The sequence below is a fragment of the Biomphalaria glabrata genome, chromosome 14 (assembly GCF_947242115.1).
Source record: "Biomphalaria glabrata chromosome 14, xgBioGlab47.1, whole genome shotgun sequence".
NCBI lineage: Eukaryota > Metazoa > Mollusca > Gastropoda > Planorbidae > Biomphalaria > Biomphalaria glabrata.
The window spans coordinates 6,087-31,574 of record NC_074724.1 but is presented as its reverse complement, the minus strand read 5'-3'; the positions used below and the strand labels follow the sequence as shown (position 1 = coordinate 31,574).

General features: G+C 36.1%; 1 protein-coding gene across 2 annotated transcripts in view; it reads left to right on the top strand.

Annotated features, from left to right (window-relative positions):
- LOC106064048 (uncharacterized) overlaps window positions 1-22,387 on the top strand; it is a 104,408-nt gene extending 82,021 nt beyond the window's left edge. Inside the window, exons 21-26 of one of the 2 annotated variants that reach the window (XM_056010433.1) lie at window positions 9,373-9,498; window positions 10,513-10,540; window positions 10,652-10,713; window positions 12,445-12,477; window positions 14,216-14,358; window positions 18,943-22,387. In XM_056010433.1, coding sequence (XP_055866408.1) covers window positions 9,373-9,498; window positions 10,513-10,540; window positions 10,652-10,713; window positions 12,445-12,477; window positions 14,216-14,358; window positions 18,943-20,829 — 2,279 coding nt within the window. In that variant the 3' untranslated portion in view covers window positions 20,830-22,387. Of the gene's footprint in view, window positions 1-9,372; window positions 9,499-10,512; window positions 10,541-10,651; window positions 10,798-12,444; window positions 12,478-14,215; window positions 14,359-18,942 lie in introns of both variants that reach the window. The other variant, XM_056010432.1, reaches the window with a different exon arrangement.
- The last annotated feature ends 3,101 nt before the right edge of the window (window positions 22,388-25,488 follow it).

The following is a 25,488-nucleotide window of genomic DNA, read 5'->3' as shown; positions in this document are numbered from 1 at the left end:
GCAATCTATAGGGCAGATGATGTTATGGTCATCTGTTTCTTTGACCAACAGTTAAGAACAATAAGAAGGGTTTCGTGTGGCCAGCCCTTACTTTCCCCAACCAAAGTCAAGTACCCATTAGAGTTGGGGGGACTCGGGGGGCACCCTTAAAATACTGAAATTAAAAATCCCAGTTTTCACTGAGATTCAAACTCAGGACACCCAGGTTTGGAAGCTAAGCACTTAACCACTCAGCACCATGACCCCTGGGAGGCACAAATACAACAAATACTTCAACTCTTTAATAAAGAATGCCACAGCAACAAATACCACTAGAATAATTTATTAAGGGTTTTAGTGCTCCATTATTGGTCTAAAGTGGCCAGGCCACATAGCAAATAATCACATTCACTTCTAGTCAATTGGCAGGATGAACAATTTTGGAGGCAATGTTGTAAGAGTATAATTATAGACAGCTGTCCTGTAAAGGTTTAAAGCCTGATATTTTTGTTTGCTGAAAAAGAATGCTTAAATGCCAGGAAATTATTTTGTTGTTATATTTATTAAAGGTGTCCCGGGTTCAAATCCTGGGCATCTCTGAGTCCACCTGACATCATAAGTTGGAGAAATGTAAAGGTGGTTGCTCATTGTGCTGATTAACCATGGATCACAGAAACAGATGACATTCATTTACATCATCTGCCCTATGTAGATAGATCCCAAGGCACAGTTATCTGCAGTTCTAAAACTAATTCAAGTAGTTTTCTTATGTAAATTAGAAGTAGTAGTATCTCCCAGAGACTGTAAACTTGAGTTTACATTACAAATACTGAGTTATATAATTGAGGTTTGCTAATACTGATTTTGGAAATCCTGGATACATTGATTTTGTAAACTGGAAATGCTAAATTGCTTTGACCTTTCAAGTAGTTTAATATGGTGAACTTTAGAGACATTCAATAAAATGTATCTCATTGCTAAAAAAAATTGGGAAGGGGGAGGGGTTAGAACATGTTTTTTTTTTTTAATTATCAAGTAATTTATGATGGCTACATATAACATCCACTGTTGATGTGTTCTGGTATGTAACAGTTTTAATGCTAGTTTTTAAACTGGTCTATATGCATTCACTTTGTCAAGACTTGTCAACTTCTTTCATACTTAGAAAACATTTATTATTTAAGTTATTAACACTTTCAGGGTGTATTGTCCAGCACTGCGGATGCCTAAAATTGTATCTTATAGTATTTTATTTTGTTCTCTTCAATCTTTGAGTAATGTTGCTGTCATCCTGTCTCTATTATTAATTTGACTTTAAGTTTCTTAATATTTGGATTTCTATTTCTTCATGTCCCCCTGACCTCAGTTTGGTTTACAATTATCTTATCTTACCTTATATAATACAGACGTTACTTCAAAAAAGAAGATGATTACATGCATTTAGTCATGCATATTAACCAATGACTTAAATTAAGCTGGGTACCTCATGGAACTGAACAATGTCAATGCTTACTATTCAGCTGTTTGTTTGTTGTTGTTGTTTTTTTTCTTCCTTTGGAGCCATTCCTGTTTCAATTTTTTGACTTTCAATGTATGACCAGAAATTTAAATAATTTTATTTTACTATTGTTTAAATATTCCCTCTGCAGCTGGCTCTTAAATCTTAGGGTCATGAGTTTATCTGCTTTAATTATAGATAGATAGATAGATAGATAGATAGATAGATAGATAGATAGATAGATAGATAGATAGATAGATAGATAGATAGATAGATAGATAGATAGATAGATAGATAGATAGATAGATAGATAGATAGATAGATAGATAGATAGATAGATAGATAGATAGATAGATAGATAGATAGATAGATAGATAGATAGATAGATAGATAGATAGATAGATAGATAGATAGATAGATAGATAGATAGATAGATAGATAGATAGATAGATAGATAGATAGATAGATAGATAGATAGATAGATAGATAGATAGATAGATATAATTATTGTTCCTTAGTTTTAAATTCGCTTTAATTTTGCTTATAGATGACTTTATTAGTGTTTAACTTTAAATTGTTCTTTGATGAAGGTTTTTAATTAGTTTAGTGGCTGCTTTTCCAAAGGTGTTGATCTATAGATCTAGATCTATCTACAAAAAATGATGTTGAAAGTTTAATGTGAATGATATTTAAAAATGTGTATTTTATGCCTAATGCCTAGAATTGTGGGCGATGTTTAACAAATTTAAAACAGCGAAGAATTGCAGGCACAGACCTAGTAGTACTATGAGAACACCATACCATGGCTACTCTCTGAAAGCAATTTTAAATCTTGGCAGCCTTTCATGACTTTATAGAATAAAAAGACTTCTCTTCGATTCTGTTAGACCAGATCTCTATTTAGAATATCTATCTATCTATATCTATAATATATATAATAATTTATCTATAATTCTAATCTAGTCTCGTAGTACTACCAAATGTGAGCAGGGTGCGGTTTTGTGATTATGTAAATCTAGTCGTGATGTAGGAAGTTTAAAAATAAATATTTCGGTCAACTCTTTTTTCATTCATTCAATCCAAGGAATTTATTAAAAATCTCTCTACGCTGCATTCTGGTTTCAGCGTCATTCATTCAATCCAAAGGATTTTTTTTTTTACATCTCTACACACGTAGGCTCAACATTCATTACGTCATGTTTCTTGCACTGTGCTTGACCTGAGTCTTGATCAAGACGGCCCCGCCTTACCCCGGTCCCCACCCGTCTCATGGCTTGTTTACCTCCCTCAACTGCGCAGCCTCTCTTCTCGCTCTAGCGACTGGTTCCACTCCCCCCTGCCTCCTGTTTCATGTCCATTGTGTAGTTTACGCCTTAGTAGCGACACGTTTCCCAGACCCTTTTTTTTTTTTTTTTTGAAGGCTGTGTGGGGCCAAGCATTTTGTTTCCAGTCAAATAGAATCGAGGTCACCCAACTATTTCGGTACACATAAACAGAGATTGCTTTGTATTGTAACACTCAGCAATACGTTGAAGTTTATGTTAAAACTGACTGACAGGAAAGTTTAGATTTAGATCGCTGATTGAACCCTCTATGTTGTGTCTGTTCTATTTATGTGTATGTTTCTGTTGTGTTGTCTTTATATGATAAAAAGAGTGTCCTTGTAATCACAACAAATAAGGATCAATAAAGCAGTCTTAGTTTTTTGATTCTTTGACAGCTCCTGAGATCGCTGATTGAACCCTCTATGTTGTGTCTGTTCTATTTATGTGTATGTTTCTGTTGTGTTGTCTTTATATATGATAAAAGAGTGTCCTTGTAATCACAACAAATAAGGATCAATAAAGCAGTCTTAGTTTTTTGATTCTTTGACAGCTTCTGAGGGCGATGTAGAAGTGTGCAGGCGTTTTCATCGTTCTTGAATACCAGTTGAAACATTTCTCTGCTGATTGAACACTATTTGATGTGATATATACTTTAACTCTTTATCTCCGTAATTATTTTCCACGTTCTTATTGTGATAGATACTTTAACTCTTTATCTCCGTAATTATTTTCCACGTTCTTATTGTGATAGATACTTTAACTCTTTTATCTCCGTAATTACTTTCCACGTTCTTATTGTGATAGATACTTTAACTCTTTATCTCCGTAATTATTTTCCACGTTCTTATAGAATAGTTTTATTTTTTTCACATTTGTACATTCTACCCTGTAATTATTAAACTTCAATAACAGTTTTTGTTTGGTATAGAATATAATATAGGAGAATACATGCTAATTTTATATAACATAAATTAAAGTTTATAAGACCAAAAATGAATAATTTAATTTAATGGAGTCAAAGCAACGATGGTATCGTCAATTCGGAGGGAAAGAGTTAAGACTCTGTAGGTGTCAATTATAGAGGCATTCGTAGAGCTCTTAAGCATTGTTTCCACGTTTAATCCCCCCCCCCCCAAAAAAAAAAATCAAACGCAAGTCGTAATAAATTAACGAAATATTGCGACATAATGCGCTGAATGTTTGTAATCCTGTCTGTGTGGAACTCGTGTGCTACTTTCGGTTTCCCTTTATGCCTCATGTACCTATTGAAACACTGCATGTGTTACCTATCACACAAACGAACAGGTTAGGTCTGAGATTCAATGGAATAAACACTGAGAGTGTGTATGGGAGGGTCTTCAGGCTAGGATTGATAGATGGCTGAAATGTGTTTTAATTATGAGCGCGAAGTGAGGACTCAATCGGGATCAAGTGACCATCTCAAGTTGAAGCAGTAGTTAAAAGCTAGCAACGTCACCAACCTGTTTTCTTCAGTGTCAAATGTATTTATTCATAACGTTGCAAACCTGAAGTACACACTCGATTAATATCTTGAGATTATTTCCCATTGAACAATGGACATTATTAACTCCTCCAGTCCTCGGACACCTAGAAACTTCAAAAGAATAATGAAAATAGAATTGTTATCTTCCTGCGCAAGTTGACAAGTGTCTAGCAATGTCTCATTTAGTCATTCAAGTCAATCACTTTTTGTGATCGAACACCTCAATAACGGAGTCAGGGTTTCAATTTTAGTGAACATTGGGTAAGACAGTGACTTAGACCTAGTTATTTATTTAATTATTTTTTTTAGTGTGATCCATTATTTGGCGAGTTAGGTATCTTGTGAACCATTTTGGCATGAGGCCGTTGGCTGTTTCTTTATGTCCTGGCCACATTTGGGATGAAAGCCTGGGCATTGTTTATGGTCGGAACGATGTCGCCAACACAGCAGTTCCCCCCCCCCTCTCCGCGCAGCTGATGTGACCAAAGGAACGGAGTATCCAATACAGTTTGGGATCAGTAGCGCCGCAGGATCTTCCAGGCTGTAGCACGGTGTGCCACAGTCTGCCTAAGGGTCACCAGCTCCTGATTTTTCCTCAGGGTTGTCTCCCGAAGCCTTTCCCGTGTTTGGGTATAGCCGCAGGGCAGCGGAGGTTTGGATTCAGAGTTTACCTATAAAGTGCTTCCAATGGCATGCGTCTCAAGTAGCCTCTGACAACCAGTCCAACTCCTGGCCTTCACGTGTGGTTCAGATACTGAGCCTGGCGGAACCGTTACCACAGACAGGAGAAGGGGCAAAGGCGAGTAACTGGCGCCTAAACCAGTAAGCTTCGGGCAGGAGGGGCTCGTTAGCCTTGGTTGGCTACCCATCCAGGAGAAGGAAAACTCTGAATCCAAACCTCCTGGCCACATAACACCATCGTAATTTGCTGACCATAGAAATCTTAACATGCATAGATCTAGGTGTCTATGAAATATGGTTTATGCAGTTCAGGCACTCCAGACTAGAACCTCTAGATATATCATTATATGCCTGTAAGTAAACATCACGTGCTGGTGGCAGTACCACGCCCCATTCCAACTCCCCCATCGGGTTTATTTATAACTCACACAGAGTCTGGCTGCTTTTGGTTACTATGGTAACGCATTTACGTTGCCATTGTCAAAAGTTCGATAAAACGATTTGTTTGCCGAATAAGTTATGCAGGCTGGTAGCGAGGTGCAGAGTTTGTTGTGTAGATTGGACTGTCTATCCGTCGTCAACAGGTGCTGTTTACGGTGAGTTTGTCTTTTTTTCTGTGCTAAAGACCTTATTTGATGATTTAACTTTAGGGCCGGGAACTGAATAGATCTCATATTGATGCACAGATTACTCGCCCATTATAATTTTCTATTTGTATCATGACCGTGGTGAATTGTCTGTGCTTGGTTAGATCAGATTTCGGCAGAATACGAATTTAGATATAGATTTTGTAAAGAGGTAAAAAAAACACAACATATTCTAGTTATCATTGTGGCTATGGTCTAAGTTCCATCATTGTAAGTTCTTGTCTAGAATCATAAATAGTAGCTACAGTTTCTATATCTGACTGCCACTCCCTTCTCTCTCACTATAGCAAATTGTTTGGTTGAAATGGGCAAAATATATTTTGTTTTCTTATGTTGGCTTATTTTGTTAATGTTTTTTAAAACAAAAATCTAATTGTAAAAAAAAAAAATATTATTAGCTTTTTTTTTTCTTCCCTTTAACTGTGCAACATACAGAAGGAAAGTTTCCCATGGTTCAAGCTTTCATCACGCCGTCTCCATTCAATTTGAATCCGTTTCTACAGTTCGCCCTCTCTGCATCTGCAAGGGCCGCTAACAAGACATCTCTTTAATCTCTTTCCATCTTGTTCTGTTGCGCCGTCCCCATATCACTGCCAATCAGACACGTTAAGACGTCTCTTCTTGTTTCGCGTGTAGTTATGTGGAGACATTGGTGTGCCTGTCTACAAGTAAAACAATCTTTGCTTTAACAGTCATTCACGTTGGCGTGAAGTGTGAAAGAATCAACATTGATACCCAAAACGACTGAAGTAAGAAGGGGATTAAAGATTCAACAAACTCAAAATATTATTATAGCAAATGATTAGCTAATAATCAATCGAATTACTCGCCTAAATTTTTTTTAATTGCGTAGACATATGCTGAACTGGAGTGTGTGTTCGTGGGGTGCTTTTGAATGGGAAGTGAGATATATAATAAGTACTCTGAGGACAACATCGAAACACTTTAGTGCGGGACACTCCCACCCCTATACTTCACTAAGTTAAAGTGTTACGGAAGCTGTTTCTTAGCGTCATGTCACTAACAGACAAGAACAAGACACTCATCGAAGCAAATCACAATCGTTGTACCGCTAAAATACTCTAGTAACAAAAAACGTTTCAGCACTGTTAATACATAGACAAGGCATTGACGTCGCCCAGTAAAAAGAGAGGGCGGGGGCGTGAGGTGGGTCGAGTGAACACGGTTGACAATGTGTGTGCTCGGAACAAACCTAATCCCTCCCTGTCTCCCCACTCTCACTTCCTCGGGCGCGTAGTGGTGGACAGGAAGTGATGGAAACACATCGCCATTGTTAGCCTGTCGTCTGCTCCTCATCCCCACCCCTTCAAATTTTCAATGGAGACCATCTAGATCTAAGTAGTTCTGTGTATACCGCCTGATCTAGATTTAGTAGTTGACACACTTGGCTAGATTTGTTAATGAATAGAAGTAACGTCATTAGATAAGTTTAACACTGAAATACTTAGTCAACCGAACTAAGCAGCTGTCTGTGTGTGTGTGTGATAAAACTGCCTGTACAAGCGACAAGTCTGTTGTCAGTTGAGTCTGGATCTAAGGAGAATCAATACAAACACCCAGTGATGGAAGGGCGACAATTAATCTAAACACAAACACACACTGAAAATGAGACTTGGGGGAAATCCTATGGAAGTTTGTTGAGTCATCCCTTCCCACCTTTTGTTTAAATGTTTCTTGGCTAGCCATCAGGCGTCACTCCGTTTAACCAGTACAACACAATGGACATAGAACTAGAACTTAGTACATCTAGATCCAATTCTAGCTCTGAAAATACATTCACTCGAAAGGGTTAGTAAAGTAGATCTTAATGTGTATTTGTTGTTATAGTTGTTGATCTGTTTTTTTCTCTTAACTATTTCTTAAACCCCTCCACCTTTTTTTTTCCCCCTTACTTTTACACATTGTCTCGCTTGGTGCAACATTCTGTTTTATCTAGAGTAGTTTATTTATTCCGGACATTACATGAATTCGAACACTCACTGTTTTTGTGGTCATTTCATTTGATATGAAACTAGATGTATAAAGTGCTTGTCCATTTTCCAATGACCAATGATTCTGACCCAATTTCCTTCCACTTAGCTGTCTTTTTATGTAAGAAAAAAGAATTTCAAATTTGTAAGTCAGGTTGTTGTTTTTTCCTGTTACTGGGGTGACTAGGGTTAAGACTATATTTTGTGATTGGCTAAGTCTATACTGACGAGCCCGACAATATTTATTCTGTTTTTGGAGCTGATTTATTTGATTCATAAGCCATGTTGTTTGATTCCATAAAAAAAAAAAATTAAAAAGATGTTTGTATTAAATTATGATTTTCTTACCAAAATTTATTTCAAACAGCCAGTTTTGGACATCAATGTTAATGATCTTATATTATATTTGTTTGTTGTTGTTGTTTTATAGAGAATAAATGGGCAAATTTTTGGAGTGAGCTTGATATTGAAATGAAGTTAAATGCCTAGATCAAGACCTCTTAGATAGATCTACATTTATATAGAGGATTCAGCTATTTAGACAAAAAGAAAAAAGGCCATCCTAGCCTGTACTATACTGCAAAAGATCATCTGTATTAGAAATTTATTAAATGAATAAACAAAAAAAAACACAAACATTCTAATCATGGAAACATAAAATAAGTCTAAAAGTCTGTGTAGAAGTCACTATTTCAGTGACCTCATTTTTGGTAGAATAAGTGTGTTCATATTTTTAATTTTTGTGTTCATATTTTTGCATAATTTGAAAACATCTTAATGATTTCACGTGAGGGGCTCTTAAAATATAGTTAATATTAATATAAAATTAAAATCTGAGTTTATTGATGCCAAAATATAGAGACTGTTTGAAATAAATTATGGTGTTTGGAATCCAAATAATGTGTTTGAATAATAATATAATAATAATATTGTTTGAATTAAATGAAAACATGGCCTCTTTGCCCTTAAATATAATAACAAATATAGGTTAAGGGTACAAATATAAGTAGTCATCCTTATTCTCCTTAAACTAAAGAATATTTTGATACTTCATTCTCTTTTCTATGTCAAACCAATATCAAATAATGAATTGTGCTGTCAAAGTCAAATTTTGAAATTTTGGCCTATAGATGTTCGAATAGCATAAAAACTACTCTAGATCTGTAATTTAAAAGAAAATTAGATCTACACTCTTGATCTCCTATTCGATAAATCATAGTCTGTTTTTATATATTTTGAGATTTTTTTTTATTTTCTTCAAATAACTTTTATATAGCGCAACTTAAGTCAAACATATGTGCAACTTAAGTCAAACATATGTGCATCTTAAGTCAAACATATGCGACTTGAAAAACAAACTACTTCCTTAAATTTGACCAAATTAAGGTATTAACTAATAATAAAATCACTTTTCTATATATACTTGTAAGGGAAGGCAAACTAAGATAAGAAAACATAAGTAGACATAAATAGTGATTGTAGGAATTGGAAAGAGAGAAAATAAAAGCAGATGGATAGTCACTGCAGATATTGTGATTGGGTAAAAAGATATTAGAAAAGATAAAAGTTATTGGTAACTTGGTTGAAGCAAGTTAAAAAACAAATTTTAGCCTCTAGTTAACAAATCACTCCATTGTTGTTAAATAAAATGGTTGCAAAATAAAAATGAAATTGAACTGATTGCACTGAGTGTTCTGCCTGGAAGAGCTATAATTTATTTATGTCTATTTTTTCCTTTCATCTCCAGAATCAAGCAATGAAGCTCAACTGACAGAGGAGCATGTGATTATTATAGCCTGTGTTTGTGGAGTCATCATTGTTACACTTCTTATTATCTTATTTTGCTTCATCTTTAGAAGAAGAAAAAACGCAGGTGTGTACAAGTCTGTTGACTATTACATAGCTTTTAAAACTTTTTTTTAAAAAAAAGGAAAAGTTTGTTATTTTTTAAAAATAGTATTCAATTTTGCTTTATCTGTGAAAGAATATATCATTGAGACATATTTTCTTTCCTTCCATCAAATTATGGTAAGGATGTATCATTTGAGTTACTCGGTCATACCAGTTCTCAAAAGGTTTTTTTTATTGGCCTAGAGTATCTGATTTAAACTCCTTATTGTGACTGATTTTATCTGATAACAAACATGACATGTATTCTTACAAGTAGGTCCTTCAATCATATATTTAAATTTGTAATTAGGCATTGGTGTGGAATAAAATGTCTGGGGTCTAAATGCATTTAGACAAGATAAAACCATGCTAGTAATGAAAAGTAGAGTCTGGTAGTTTTTGTTACTTAAGACTTGCATTTGAGATTGCCTTTTTTGGTGCACAATTATTCTTAGGCTTAATATTTGATTAAGGGTGAAAGGCATGGCTTATAAATTTGAGAATCATGCGTTTAAATCACGTGGAATACTGGAATTTTGAATTAAATTATTTTTAGAGCATGCCGGAGTCAGTATTGCTTATATGGGCACCTGATGTTATTTAGAGAAAGTAGAATTAGTTGGTTGTTATGATAGAAATATGACACCATTTATAACATAGAAATAGATGTGCTTTACATTATGTGCTTCTTGGACCACATCTGAAAGAAAATAGTTACTTTTTTTTTCCTTTTCTTTTTTTTTTCTTTTGTTAGCACTTGAACCCTAACCATAAAATGAAAACTCACTGCCCTATCAATTTGTGTCAAACAGTAGCATCATATGATCTTTTGATAGAACCTATCTTTGTAAACTTTAGATATTAGTGTCCATTTTCATACAACAAATATTGACTGTTGTCACATGTCCTCTGACACAGATGTCAGTATTGTAATTGTTAACAGTTAATTGATTTATTCAAAGCTTTTCATTTGATACATATTATTTTTTCTCTCCAGCTAAAAGTTATCAAAGTGGAAATCAGGGGTGAGCAATTTTATCAGTAAATACAATTTAAATCTTAGCTTTGTTGAATGAATTATTTTTCGTTAATGTCGTAATAGATTTCTTAATAAACTTAGCACATTTTTCCTCCAGAGAGCCCCCACCTTACAATGCTGTACCTCCCAGCAAGAAACCTCAAGGCTTTGACAACCAAGGTATGGATACATCTGACCTCCAACAGACGCCGTCTCCCTCTCCATCTGTGCATGCCATAACTACCAGTTATACTAACTCTAGTTGTGAGTAGTTATACTGTCACACCACTTTCATTCTCAGCATTTACTTTTCAAACTCATCTAGTGCTTCTAAAGACCCATAGACAGACTACCCCAAAAAATTAATTTTCACAACCCTCTGGCTGTAACTCACGGAAACAAAGATATAGGTTTCTATAAATGTAGACTTTTATGGTGAATCAATACAACAAGGGAAGTGTCACTGTCATAGCGCAGCATGGTGTGCATGAATAAAGGTGCGAATTGGTGTAATGAATGGAAGGGATGTAAAAAGAGGAAGCCGGGAGAAAGTGACAGGAAGAGAGATGAAATGCTGATGTTTACATAAATTGTTATAATATCAAAGTATTGCTAGAATAACCCTGAGAGTGTATTATTATTTTAAAGAGTCTTGTGTCTGGATAAATAGCAAGTCCAACTGAATGTTAAACTACTGTTTTTCAATTTGCACAACTTTTTATTAATTGAAGCTATTCTTCATGTCACATTTAGAAAGATATCTTATTTTGTGACTTTTTGTTTTGCACTAAAGTTAGGCAGCCATCCCTTTTATCTTAATCTGTACTGCCGAATGTGACAGCCTAAACATTTTTTATATAACCTTTTTTTTTTGTCAATTTTTCAAAGTATATATCTAGCATGTAAGCTAAATAACATTAAATGTTAAGTCTATTAACCTTTTTAAAATATTTTAAAAATTGTTAGATCAGAAATTTTCTTAATGTTAAATAATATTTTGCATAAATACATGTAGCACCATGGATGAAGAATCAACTGAGACAGAAAAAACTTTCCAATTACTATTACTCTTAATATTTGTATTGTCGCTTGTAATCATCAAGCTCTTAAAAGTGGAACCATTGCCAGTCACATCTGTTTATAGCCATCCATTAGATAAGGGACTGCAGGCACGACATGGCCTAAATTGTGCCGATGTGCCTCAAATCAACAAATCAACAAAAATCAACCATCCATTAGAACTGAGATTTTAGATCTTTAGTCGATTGTAAATAGAAAAAGAAAAAAAAATTAACTCAGTTGCCATTTAGGATGATAGGTGCATATCCCTTTCGATATGTTAAGGTGATTTTATCTATCATTTCTTCTTGGTTTGTCTTAATATTCAAGTATTATTCACTCTTGTGTTAGTGAAAACATATAAACAATGTGCCCTATACCTGGTTAAAAGTCTAATACCCATGAATCATGTTCTACGAAATGAAATGTGAATCATGTGTCACAAATAGCATATCACTTCTTATATAGTCAACTAATTGTTTACTGACTATCTTTTTTAGATTAAAGAAAAGTGGTTTTACAGTATGTATTACAAACTAACAACCCTTACAGTATAAAATAACCAACTAACAGTCATTCCAGATCCAACATTACTAATATAGTGTTTATGTGAATCTCTCATTTTGTCTAACCATAACAACATTAATATAAATGTACAGAATGTAAACTTCCATCTGCACATCACATCTGTGCTTAAAAATAAAAGATACAAATATTTTGCTCTAAACCTATATCAGTTTTTTAACTTGAATTCATAATTGAGCATAACACTTTCTATCACACCTCTTTACTCAATACAGTTGTATATAGTTAAGTTAGTCTGTTAATTTTTTTGTTCTACCTTTCCAACAGATCCTAACAGAATGGAAAGTTTTCAAGCAAGAGGTAATAAACAGTCTTGAACATTTTCATTGTTCCTTATAAACATTGTGTGTCTTCTAGTGTTACATTTTAAATGACACACATCTTTTTTTGTTTTAAGGTTTGTTTTGGATGACACGCGTTATTGTGTTAAGTTTTAGTTTGGGTGACGTGTGTTCATGTGTTAAGTTTTGTTTTTGTTGGATGACACATCATTCTATCTTTGAAGGACATTGCAAACAGTGGACATGTCGATAGGAACATTGTAAATAGATCTTCTCTCATTTTTGTTCCTGCAATATTTCAATCAACCAAAGTCTGAAAAATGTTTTCAGAACTGAAATGTTTTTTTGAAAACTTAAAAATGACTTCTTGCTATAAATGAACACATTTTTTTTTAGAGAGTGTTTAATACTTCTGAGCTTATTCCATGGATATTGCATATCTCTTTTAATAACATTTTTTTTTTGTAATCATAATCTTTGGTAATGACACTACTTGTTGGCATCTGAATGTTATTTAAATACTGCTTTATTGGCCATATAGAGTTGAGCTATTGTAGTACTTTTAATGATTACACCAAGAATAACAAGTTTGTTGACAGTGGCTAGATGAGTTTGATTGGAAGACAGAGCATTCTAAATTTAAAAAAAAAACATGAGTTAAACCTTTACACTCATTCCTATAAAAAAATATAACACTTTAGTCCAGGGGTTTCTACCTGTGGGTCGTGACCCCTTTGGGGGTCGATTGACGATTTGCCAGGGGTCGCATACGACCATCGAAAAAAATGGATTGTTATTGTCTACTCTTCTATTGCTGTGTGTGTGTGCGGGGGGGGGGGGTCACAGCAGAGTGGGGGATGGTAAAAGGGGTCGCCAAGCCTAAAAGGTTGAGAACCGCTGCTTTAGTCCATCAGTCATAGTCTTACAGGGTTTTTCCAGCCCGGTTTGTTTTTGTTAGTTAAATACATCACTTTGTGTCATCTTCATAAACTTGTTGAACTAGATGCATTAGTATTTAATACAATTTGCAATCAAATCTATGATATGATTTGTGCCCACTCTTTTGAAGATGAGAAAATCAAGCATCTTAAGTCCAATGAAGAACTTCTAATAGTAGAGTTATAGAACACAATCTAAGCACTTGTCAGCCACTCTCATCACTAAGAAGATGAGTAATTTCTCCCACCCAAAAAAAAAAAATATTTAATGAGAGAGTGAATATGGCTTGAATAATAACTTGGATAGGTTTGGTTTAGCATGAGAATTTGAATAGGCTTTGAGAAACAATGACATTATCAGGATAGTTTCTTCCATATTAAAAAAAAACTGCGATCAAGTGGATTTTAAAAAAAATAAGTTTCAATAAAGAAATATACAAATGTTGATTGAAATCAAAACTTTTGATCTATATTGAACACATGAAACTTCATTGTAAATTATTTCCTCTTATCCCATTTAGACTTGACCACAATGCACCTGCTGCTCTAGTTACTACTGAGTCATATCTATATATTGGCATTTCAAATATTAGCAAAGAAAAGAATTAACATTTTTTGTTTTATTCTAGCGATAGTTTGGGTTATTTTTAGTTTACTTCTTGTTTTGAACAGAGAAGATTTATGAATGGCTTGAATGAAATCCCCAATGACATGATTTTTTATTGTTATTTAAGTTTATGTTTTTCTGTTACTGTTATTTATAGACATGTCTTTTTTTTTTAGCACTTGATTACTAAAACTTTTGTTTGGTCTCTGCAGACAATCCTGTGCCTGTGACTAGGAGTAACACTAAAGATAAATATATTGATCTCCACGACCGAGGAAGTGATCCTATGATGGGACCAGACACCCCTGGATACAACGGGGCCCTGGATCAAGGGTCAAATGCCAAGCCTAAGAAGGTTATTTATGAAGTGGTTGTTTGACCTGAGTGTTGTGTAGTGCCCTTCTATTGTCTTCCATGTACTGCACAGTCACCACCACATGGCCAGTTTCGGTGTTGTCCATTTTCATGTCAATTGTTAGCACTTTACAAAAACTCTCTAGGCCAGTACATATTGATATTGTAGCCTTCTCTATGATTCATGGAATGTATGTCTAGTTGAACTTCATGGAGCTCTGTGCTTCAAATCAGTGAGATAACGTTGTGAATAACAGATCAAGTTGTTATATAGAAAGTATCAAGTGTTGTGATGCCAGACCAGGACGAATATTCTCCACATTGAAGCACAACACTCAGTATCATCGTCTAAGTGTTGCTTTTGTTCTACAAGTCAGTGTGTTGCTTGTTGACTGCCTTAAAATGTGTTCCACGCAGCTCTCTAAACAAAACCATGGCCGTCCAATGCTCTAACCATTTCTCTACATTTTTCCTACTGATTTCATTGTCATTCAAAGTTGATCATAGTGTACAAAGATACATTTTGTCTGTATTTTGAATTGAATAGGATTAATTTTACCCTGTAAGTCGTTGTCCTTGTTTATATTCAGATTGAAAATAAAATTTTAATTAAAAAAATATTTAGAAATTTAGCGCTGCTGTACATTTCTACAAGTGAGTGTGTACACATTAGGTATTCAATATAATGTAGCAATTAATGTTTATCAACTCAAAATGAGGCAAGCAAATCCATGTAGCTTTGCTGCATCAACTTTTTGTTTACTCTTTGAATGAGAGAGCTCTTTTCTATTCTGTCAAAGTTATAGATTGAAGTGTAGTTAAACATGGTTAAAAACACAGCTTTCAAAATGAATTTTGAATTTCATGATCATAATAATATATATATTTCCAATGAATCTAAATAACCCACCCCCCCTCTTTTCCAAAAAAAAAAAAGTACAGTACTTAGCAGTCACTAACTTATTTAAAGACTCTAGTCTTTAATGAATACTAGAAAATTTTGCTTATTTAACAAAAGCTGTTGAGCATCGTTGGCCAAGGTACACCACCACCACCTAATAATTAGTGATGGAATAAATGTCAATCTTTATTGGAAAACAATTATTTTTGTAAACCTTTGTATTTATAGCAATTTGTGTGTGTGTGTGTGTGCAGACTTTTGTATTGAACACACTTTAGTATTTTTTTTTTTTGTAGTTCATTGCAATTGTTATTGTAAACATTTCTAGTTGTAAATATTTTGTACATAGTTAGTGTGATGCTGACAATCAAAATGTGTGTGTACAGAGTCTTGGCTGCTGGTGTACATGGTGTGTGTAGAAAAGTGTCCATTAGAGTGATTTGTATAGAAAAATGCGCCCATTAGAATGAAGTGTATTATTATTATTTTATTATGAGTTCAGAATTAGACTTTGGTTGAAGCTTTGGTTTATCCTGAACTTGACAAAGTTATGAGAACTCTTTATCTAAATCTTTTTTTAAACTGATCACTTTCAAATTTCCAGGACAAACTAAACAATGGATTATGTGTTCACTTTATGAATGAGACCATAGATTAATGTAATTAGTTTGTGATCTTGATGTGAAGAACAGTCACTATAAAATTTGAGTTTTGGAGTAGAATTATTACAGTTGCATTTCAACCCTAAATGTGAAGAGAGATGGTGTATCATGTGATCCACTTCAGTGAATAAATAACAAATGTTGGACATTGTTCAGCAGCTTCAGATTGGTCATATTTTTTTTTCTCGGTTTTTCTCGGTTTTTAAATGTTCACAGGCTTGTGTTTTTTTTTATTATGCAACACTAGCTCTTGGCATGATTTGTCACTTTTATTTTGATAACCACAATCTATGCCAACTCCCTGCTGTCGTTGATGCACTTGCATTGAACACATACCAAACGCCTTAACCAATATGGCTGCCTTGTGCATACAAGTAGCTGTGTACTCTTTTGTTATTTTCTGATGGCATCCTTTGTTGGTGATGAATGTAAATGGTCATTCTATCTTATTGAGACTCTAGTCTGACTGTGTGATTGATATTGGTGCAATGCTCATTAAGTTTGGAGTGTGGGTCAGCACTTGTACAGACCAATCTCATTCATGATTATATTTAAAACATGTGTCAGTAAACACTGGCCTATATAGTTTGTTTTTTTATTTTGCTGTGTATGCTTTTCAGTCTTGATCTGAACGGTCCAATGGGCGCTGGATCTGATTGGTTCACTGACCTTTAATCTGATTGATCCATTGGGCAGCAAATAGAAATTATATTTAAGAATTAAGACGTGAGAGTGTTGTTAGTGTGAATGTGTTCTATATAAAGCCATGACTATTTCTGTATCAATTGTTCCATTTTTTTTTTTAATTTGTTTAAATTTCCTTATGTTATGAAATGTTTGTAATGACAGGTCACCATGTGTTTCAATTCTTTTTTTGTCACTATGCCATCATTATGTACACATGACAAGTATGGCAAAACTGATTGGGCCTGTAATTTAAGATAAAAATACAAGTTCTTGGCTATTGGAGACATTCATTCATTTCTGTTTTTCCAATTTAACTTTTTTTTTTGTTATGACTGTAAAATAAATAACAATATTTTGTGCCTAGAGTTCAACTACCTAGACTTTCTTGATGGTCTTTTTCAACTTATGTACTGGGGTCTCACTTAATGTACTGGGGTCTCACCTAATGTACTGGGGTCTCACTTAATGTACTGGGGTCTCACCTAATGTACTGGGGTCTCACCTAATGTACTGGGGTCTCACTTAATGTACTGGGGTCTCACTTAATGTACCGGGGTCTCACCTAATGTACTGGGGTCTCACCTAATGTACTGGGGTCTCACTTAATGTACTGGGGTCTCACTTAATGTACTGGGGTTGCTTACGTTACAACATTTAATCCCAACTGTTTCAGGTAAAGACAAAGTTTCAAAGAAACTTCCAGTCCTTGTTTTGCTTCATTATCCTAATCTTTGATTCTTCTCAATTGCAAAATCAATATGTGAAGACACATTACTCTTAATAACATGTCAGAAACTTTAAACTAACTGAAGAATGTCTAATTGGTCAAGATATGTTATGTGTCCACTTATTGATCGGTCAAGATATGTTGTGTCCACTTATTGACCAGTCAAGATGTGTTGTGTCCACTCATTTGATGCCATGATTTGTTTGTTAGCAAGAACAAAGGTTCACTTGTTAGTCATGTATACATTATCTTTTTGTATGACCTGAAAGAATTTTTATATTTGTTTATCTTGGCTGCATTTGAACAAATGCTTGGAATAAAGATCAAATATTCTAGTTTTGTTTGTGTAAAATGAATTGTTAATGTTTCATCATCTCATAATTTAGAATTAGTCCTTGGTTAAACTTTATGGAACAAATAAGTTGTCATTTTCATGTTATGACATCTCCAAGTTTCCATCATGGTCTCCAGGACAGAAGGCAGACATTTTGCTTTGGAATCATATGTTCAATATTATTTTATTTAGTGATTGAAATCTTTGTAGTGGAGATTACAAAGGAAATTGTAGTTCCATCAAAGAACTCGGTTTGGGAGCATGTAGGGACAGTGATTGTACAGACTTGGATAGAATATAGACTTATACCGGTGCGTCTATTGAATAAACCAGTTTGGAACTAAAACTTTTGTCTGAAAAATAATGGACATTTAGTTTGTGTCCAGCATCGTGTTAGACCTAGGCCCTAAGAAGCAGCAAGAATAAACAATTGTGAAATGATCTGCAAGAAAGGCTGGAAAAAAAAGTAAAATTGTCTCTCCTCATTTAGCCTGGGCGTATAGCCTCTGTAATGCTCTCCATGGAAACCTGCTCGCCCACCCCCTTTTTCGGCCTGCGGAAGGTTTGTGCTAGGAATTAATAATTTTAAACTCTAAAGGAACATCCGAAACATGTAAAATAGTACGCATATGCACACACACACACACACATAGGGTGGACTAGACTTAAAGAAACGTTACAGACAGAAGGTCCAGCATACATGACACCCAACTGTATGATCAGCTACAGGCTCATGTGACATCTGGTTGATGCTAAAGTAAGTATCTCAATGTAATTCAGTATCTCTTCTCATTTCACAAACTTTTAACCAACTAAAAAAAAAAAGAGCTAGATCTATGATTATCGGTATGTTTCTGGTTCACACTGCACGATACTTCTTTGTGATGGTACGCTTAATATATCACCTTAAATTGTCTATGTGGTGGTCTTTTTCTGTATTAGACATTTGTTTCTTTTCGATGTGCATATTTTCAAATTTAGTTAAACGGTATTGGGGCTATATTAAAATGAAGGTTTATATTGAAATTCTAACGTAAAATAAAATGAACACCTAGCAATTTTTTAGCGACTTTTTTGATAAGGCAATTGAATTATTTAATGACTTTTTAAATATAATAATATTATAAACTTTTCCACTAGCTAAAGACTGTAAAGGTCAGCAAGGATAAAGTGAACTAGCAATTATTTTAAAATAAGTTTTCAGCAAGTTGAAAGAAATAGAGCTTGTCGATTAGCGCAAAACACTGAAGCTTCTTTTTCAATATCTGTTTCAGACTGTAAAAAAGAAATGGCGCTGGCAATGGAAAAAAAAGGAGCTCCCCCCAGTGCCAAGTCCACAGTTCGCCCATACGCCCCCAGGGCATACGTGCAGTCTTCCGTGTTGCAACCATGACCAGGATGACCTCGAGGTCACCAAACCTGTCAGTCATTCCCAGCGTGGATGCGTCCCGGTACCGCTAGTTAGCGGCCCTGATTTTTGCAACAATAACTTTTTCATGAAAAAAATAGCTGGTCTGTGTGATGAACCGTTTGCGGATGGCTGGGAGTCAAGGTCACTTAGTGACTCTCAAAGCGAGGGACGCAATATTCTTCGTTTGAAAAAACACGCAAAAGCTGCGAGCCCTAAACATGGCGCAGTAACTCTTACAACTCTACGCAGACGTAAACAACTGGCTCCCTGGGAACAGATTCGAAGTCGCCAAATAGCTCTTCCAGGCTCCTTGAAACCACACAGAGTGACTTTCTTAAACTTTCAGCCTGGAGAGTCCAGTGATAGCCAGGAAGTAATTCCGTCTTCAGATAAGAGCTCTTTCTCTTCGGCTGTCGCCTTTATTCAAAATTCAAAGAAAGATGAACACAGCCAGCAGACTACTTCCTTACAAACATTTGTTCCGAAAACTGCCAAGGAAATCCACGAAAACAGCACAAGTTCCTCATCCGAGGCTGGTGCCGACTTGGGCGGAAAGAGGCGATTAAATTCTCAACTGCCTCCTGTACCTTCCGTGGAAAACAATAGTGCGGAAGTAGACAGTCTTGGTGATGTTAGGTCATTATTTGATGAACATTTGTATGACGTCCCAAGCGATCTGATGTATAGCCAAGAATCAGAAAAGGTCACAAAGGCCTTGAGTGTTTCTCTGCCACACATACCATCTATCCCTTTGAATGACGGCTTCGATGGAAACATGGCAGACATCGATAATAATAGCTTTCATGGTTCTACCAGTGACAGTGTCAATATTCATGGATCTGTCAATGACAGTTCCAATTATCATGGTTCTATCAGTGACAGTGCCAACTATCATGGTTCTGTCAGTGGCAGTCACACGTCTAGCTATGTGTACAATGGCTCACTTGTCAGCCACGAGTCATGTGACCCATTGTATAACTTTCGCAAATCCAACTATTTCCCGCCAATTAGGAGACCAAAAAGAATACCAGTCTTAATGGACAAAAATGTCGACACACTTGGACATCGAGATGGCAACATGCTGTTGTATACAGACAAAAGCTATAGCCAGCACGACATTCATCAGTTGGACCAACATGTTTCTGGTCATTTATTAAACAGACAAAATAAGATTAAACTTTGGGATCTGAAAAGCATGTCTGTAAACTCTGAACCAAATATTTATTCCACATTTCCTCTTAGAAGACCAGTCACGGCTCTATGGACCACTGGTCAGATTAACCAAAGGTCAAGGCACAGGCACTACAGTGATGTGTCCTCAAATCAAATCAGCCAGATGTTCAAGACATCGGAAAGGGGTCAATATTTAGAGGACCATTCAATAACAATGGATGATCTTTGTCCTGTGACATCGTCAAATCGAGAAGATCTTCCCAACATGACAGTGTTATTTAGGCCAGTTAATAAATCGAACACAATATCAGATTTTAGTCAAAGGCATGGACACACACAACATCTAGATCTCAGCGGTTTGAAACTGTGCTTAAATCAAGTTTCATCTGAAAGCCCCAAGGTACAAGGCATTGGCAGTACTTTGAGAACTAACACAGTCGACCGTTCAACAACTAAAAGTTGGTCATTTCCAGGCAACGAGGCACAAAGATTTCTCTGGACGCAGAACAATATTGTCAATTGGAGATTGCAGGCAGAACATTTCAAAGACACAAACTTTATTACACTAATATTATAAATCGACCACCGGCGGACAATGGTTATGCTTGCCCTGGATGTGGCTAGATATGTACATCACAGCTTGGATTACGTAGCCACGAGAATTATTGTATTCCTCTTCTGACTCGACGCCAAGCCTTATTATTATTATTATTATAAATCAGGAACATATAACTGCTCACCACTCCTCAGGGCCGGGCTCAATTGTGTCTCTATTTCTTCTCTAACCTAGTATTCTGCAACCGTTGTGTCAAAATGTGTGCTACCTGGTACTGTGCTACCCAAAGCAGATGTCTATTCACGTGTTTAAACTTTTCTTATAAGCTTCGATGAAGATGATTTGACTATGAAACAAAAAGTAATAACTTGAGGACCTAGTCAGCGTTGTATTTATGCAACAAAAGCGATACCAGTAGCTAGGGCTCAATAAATAGTTAACAATGACATATATTATTTAGGGGGAGCGGTGGCTGAGTGGTAAAGCGTTTGGCTTCCAAACCGGAGTTCCGGAATTCGAATCTCGGTGAAGACTGGGATTTTTACTTTCGGGATTTTAGGGCGTCTATGAGTCCACCCAGCTCTAATGGGTTCCTGACATTTGTAGGGGAAAAGTAAAGGCGGTTGGTGGTTGTGCTGGCCACTTGACACCTTTGTTAAAACCGTAGGCCTTAGAAACAGTGACCTTTACATCATCTGGGCCATAGATCACAAGATCTGAAAGGAGAACGCTACTCTTTCTGATATTATCTAGACTTATTAAGGTCACCATGTCTCCAAATAGGTTAGGGCCTTTTCAAGTCTAACTTCGGCACTGGAAGTAGTAAAATCTCTTGGTCTATAAACTTTCTTTTCTAAATAAACAATGTGTAATTTATTTTATTTATAGACTTAATCATGGGTCTATTTTATTTATTTATTTGTACAGAAAGCCTACTGACAAAAGAATAACACTTTAATTCCTAATGAACGTAATTAAATTCACTCAATTCAAATGGTTCTCTTCAAATCCAACCAACGGAAATAGATCTTGCATTTCAAAGTTGATTTGACCGAGCTGAATTATGTTTAGCCATAATTTCAATTTTAGTGGATGATTATTAATCTTCCATTAACTCAACGCTTGGTTCACACCTTCTGTTATAGTATCACTAAAATATTGTTACAGCCCTATTCGCGACGCAAAAGGGTTAACTGTGTGTGAGTATCTGACATAGGTGACACAGGCCAGTAATACAGTTTGGCGTGCTATATTGAAAGGCAAGGGACAGTACTGGCATGAACTTTGCACGTGAATAGCGCCCGTGTTATGGTCATCTGATCATAGGCCTGCGCAGACCAGAGACACTGTGTAAGAAAGCGGCAGTTCAAGACCGGAGACCGGGACTGTTAGTCAGCCATGAAGTCGGTCCTGGTGCAGTCCTCCAGTGAAACGTACGAGTCCAGGAAGAGACAGTAGAGTTTTGAGTTTAGTACAGAGATATACAGTCTAACGTTGTAGCAGTTGATTGTGTTGCCAATTGTGTCGTATTGGCTGTTTGATTTGACCCTTATTAAAGTACCAGATTATTTGGAGCTCTTGTCAAATTCTTGTTGTGTTGATGTGTTGTGTTGTGTTTAGCAGTGTTTGCAGAAGGCCTGAGTAGGAGAGAATCGTAACAATATCTCTATATATATTTATATAAAGCACAAACACAGAGGTTCTTTTTTGAAGTAACGTCAGTATTATATAAGATAAGACTTCGACAGATGAAAAAGAGCTTTGAGACAAACACTAAGAACACACTTGAGAAACATCTGACCACACTAAAATAGAACAAGAGAGACTATAAAAATAAAGATACAACACATCTTATCCTACTTAGATGGAGTTAAATACTGAATATATACGAGTTAATTTGAAACTTCACCAGTCATTTATTTTACCAGTGACAATTTTTTTAAAAAGGGGAACTCAATGTTCCTTAATTAAATATATCCATAGGATTGCTAATAAAAACCGACTTCAATATTGTTACGACTCTCCTGCTACCTAGGCTCTCTCTTCAAACTGCACCCACATGCCACAAAGAAGTGGAAGAACCTCACAATTCGGGGCTCCAAAGTATCAGTAACATTGTTCAAATAGGGCCTACATCACATTTGGCAACAACATTACACTGACTGTCCAAAAACCAAGCCTCTCTCCGGACTGACTTCACATACCGTGCTGTTTCTGACTTTTTTTTTTTTAATCCTCAGCGTTTATTGCTTTCATCATCGGGTTTGGGCTTCATGCCTCTTTTGGTGGGCTTTTTCTTGCCTCTTTTCTTGGGCTTTGGCCTTTTCTTTTCTTTCTTTTTTTTTTTTTTTAATTAAAATGAAATGGTACTTGGTAGAAGAGGGTGAAAGTACATAAGGTAAAAATGAGGTACACAGCAGGGGCGGAATGGGTGTCAAAATCTGCCCGGGCATTTCTATGCAATTCGGCCCACAAATTGTTAGCCACATGATTGCTTTAGATAATTGTTAGACTTTTAAATTGTAAAAGCTCTCTTAAAATAATTTACTGGCATTCATGAGACCCTTTCGGAGGCCCTATCGGCCCAATTGGGTACCGGCCCACCGGGTATTTGCCCGAATGCCCATATAGCCAGTCCGCCCCTGGTACACAGTATGGAACATAAGTCATTAAATTTACATCAATGCAATACATATTTTTTTATATAAAATAAAATGTAATGGACCTCATTCCCCAATCGTAAACAAACAACATTTAGTCACGTGATCTTATTGATAAAACAACGAAAAAAAACTGTCACGTGACAACCATCATGAATTAAACATGAGATCGTAAATTATATAGAAGAGATAGAGCACCACGTGCTAAATGTTGTTTGTTTACGATTGGTGAACGAGGTCCATTTGGTGAATATTTACAGAAGTAACATATATTTACATGAACGAAAGAGGTGACATTTAAATGAAAATACAAAAATACATATATATCAAGTATAAAATGGTGACATGGTTATATACAGACATATTGTGCTGGGTGAGGGGATTGTATGTACATTTTCATTTTTTCTTTTTGAAATAGAGGGAGCCTTTCTTATTTTCTAGCCATTAAAATGGCTGCCCTTAGGTTGCATTTTGACCCGCTCTGTCACAATGTTTACCTACGCTCCCTCGGGGCAATCGACTTTCTCATCTAGGGCCACCCCGGGAGTTTCGGGAGTTTCAGAAACGGGTCGCCGTGCATTTTTTTGGGGCTTATGTTTGGAATTTTGTTATTTGGTGGTCAACCACATTCCTGAATTCCTCTTCCAGTCTCTCCGCTGTCTTTTCTCCGCCTTTTGTCCAGACGTTTAGTCTTGTCATCCAGACCCAGTTGTATGTAGCCGTAATCATGTTATTGATGATGTCAGCTTCTTTCTTTCTGGTTGTTGGTATCTGGCTGGTTGTAATGGACCTCATTCACCAACCGTAAACAAACAACATTTAGCCACGTGGTGCTCTATCTCTTCTATATAATTTACGATCTCATGTTTAATTCATGATGGCTGTCACGTGACAGCTTTTTTTTTCGTTGTTTTATTAATAAGATCACGTGACTAAATGTTATTTGTTTACGATTGGTGAATGACGTACATTGCTCTGTCCGTGTCCACTGGCACCTTAGTGTTTCCGGACAGTAACTTTTCTAAGGTGCTCTTAACTTCTTTGCCGCTTGGACGACGGGGCATCTTAAGAAAAGGTGCCCCTCATCTTCCAGTTCTCCGGTCCTGCACATTTTGCACGCTTTCTTTGTGCCTTTTCTCTCCGAGGTCGGGGTCATGTTGAGGATCAAACGGTAGGCGACCTCCCGTGACCTCGGAGAGATGTGCTCGTTGTGCAGGTTTCTGAAGGCCGTCTGGTAGTCTACGTCTCCATTATGCCATTTAATGCGTTTTTTGGAGGGGTGTTGCTTGCTGCCGTATGAGTGTATATTTTTTTTGTTGTTTTGTGTATGTGTTGGGTGTTGTCTTTAATGCTCCTAATGACTGCTTCGTGAAAAGGTGTTGTGTATGTGTTTGAGTAGTGTGTGTGAGTGTTCTGTATTGGTATCAGCTTCTGGAGACGTAGACCGATTAGGTAGATGGCAAAACCGTTCTTTTCTGGCGCCTTGGCCAGTTGCCCCACGTACTTGAGCCTCAGAGCCCGAATCTTAGTTGCAAGGTCTTGCAGTCCTATGCCGCCGTCATGTTTGTGTTGTATTAGTGGTGTATGTTTTACGTTTGCTATTGTGTTCTTGAAAATAAAGCTGCGAGTGATTTTGTTTAGTGTTTGTATGAACTGTGGTGGGGGGTTCTGTTGTGGTTGCTTGATAGATGACTTTGGGGAGTATTAGTGTGTTGAATATGTGGGCTCTACCAAAGATTGTCATACCTATGTGTTTGTATTTATCTAGTGTCTTTTGTGCTCTTTGGATGAGTGTATCCCATGTTTCGCTGTGTGGTGTGTAGGGGTTTGGCGTCCACGTGATCCCGCATATCTTTAGGGTCTTTCCGCTTTGTAGGCCTTCGGGGAAATCTTTTCTGTGTTTCCATTTGCCTACTCCCATTGTGGCGGATTTCCCTAAATGTATTTTGGAACCACTGGCTTGGCCGTATTTTTTAAATGTTGTATTATGTTCGTTATGTCGTTTGTGTGTGTTATGAGG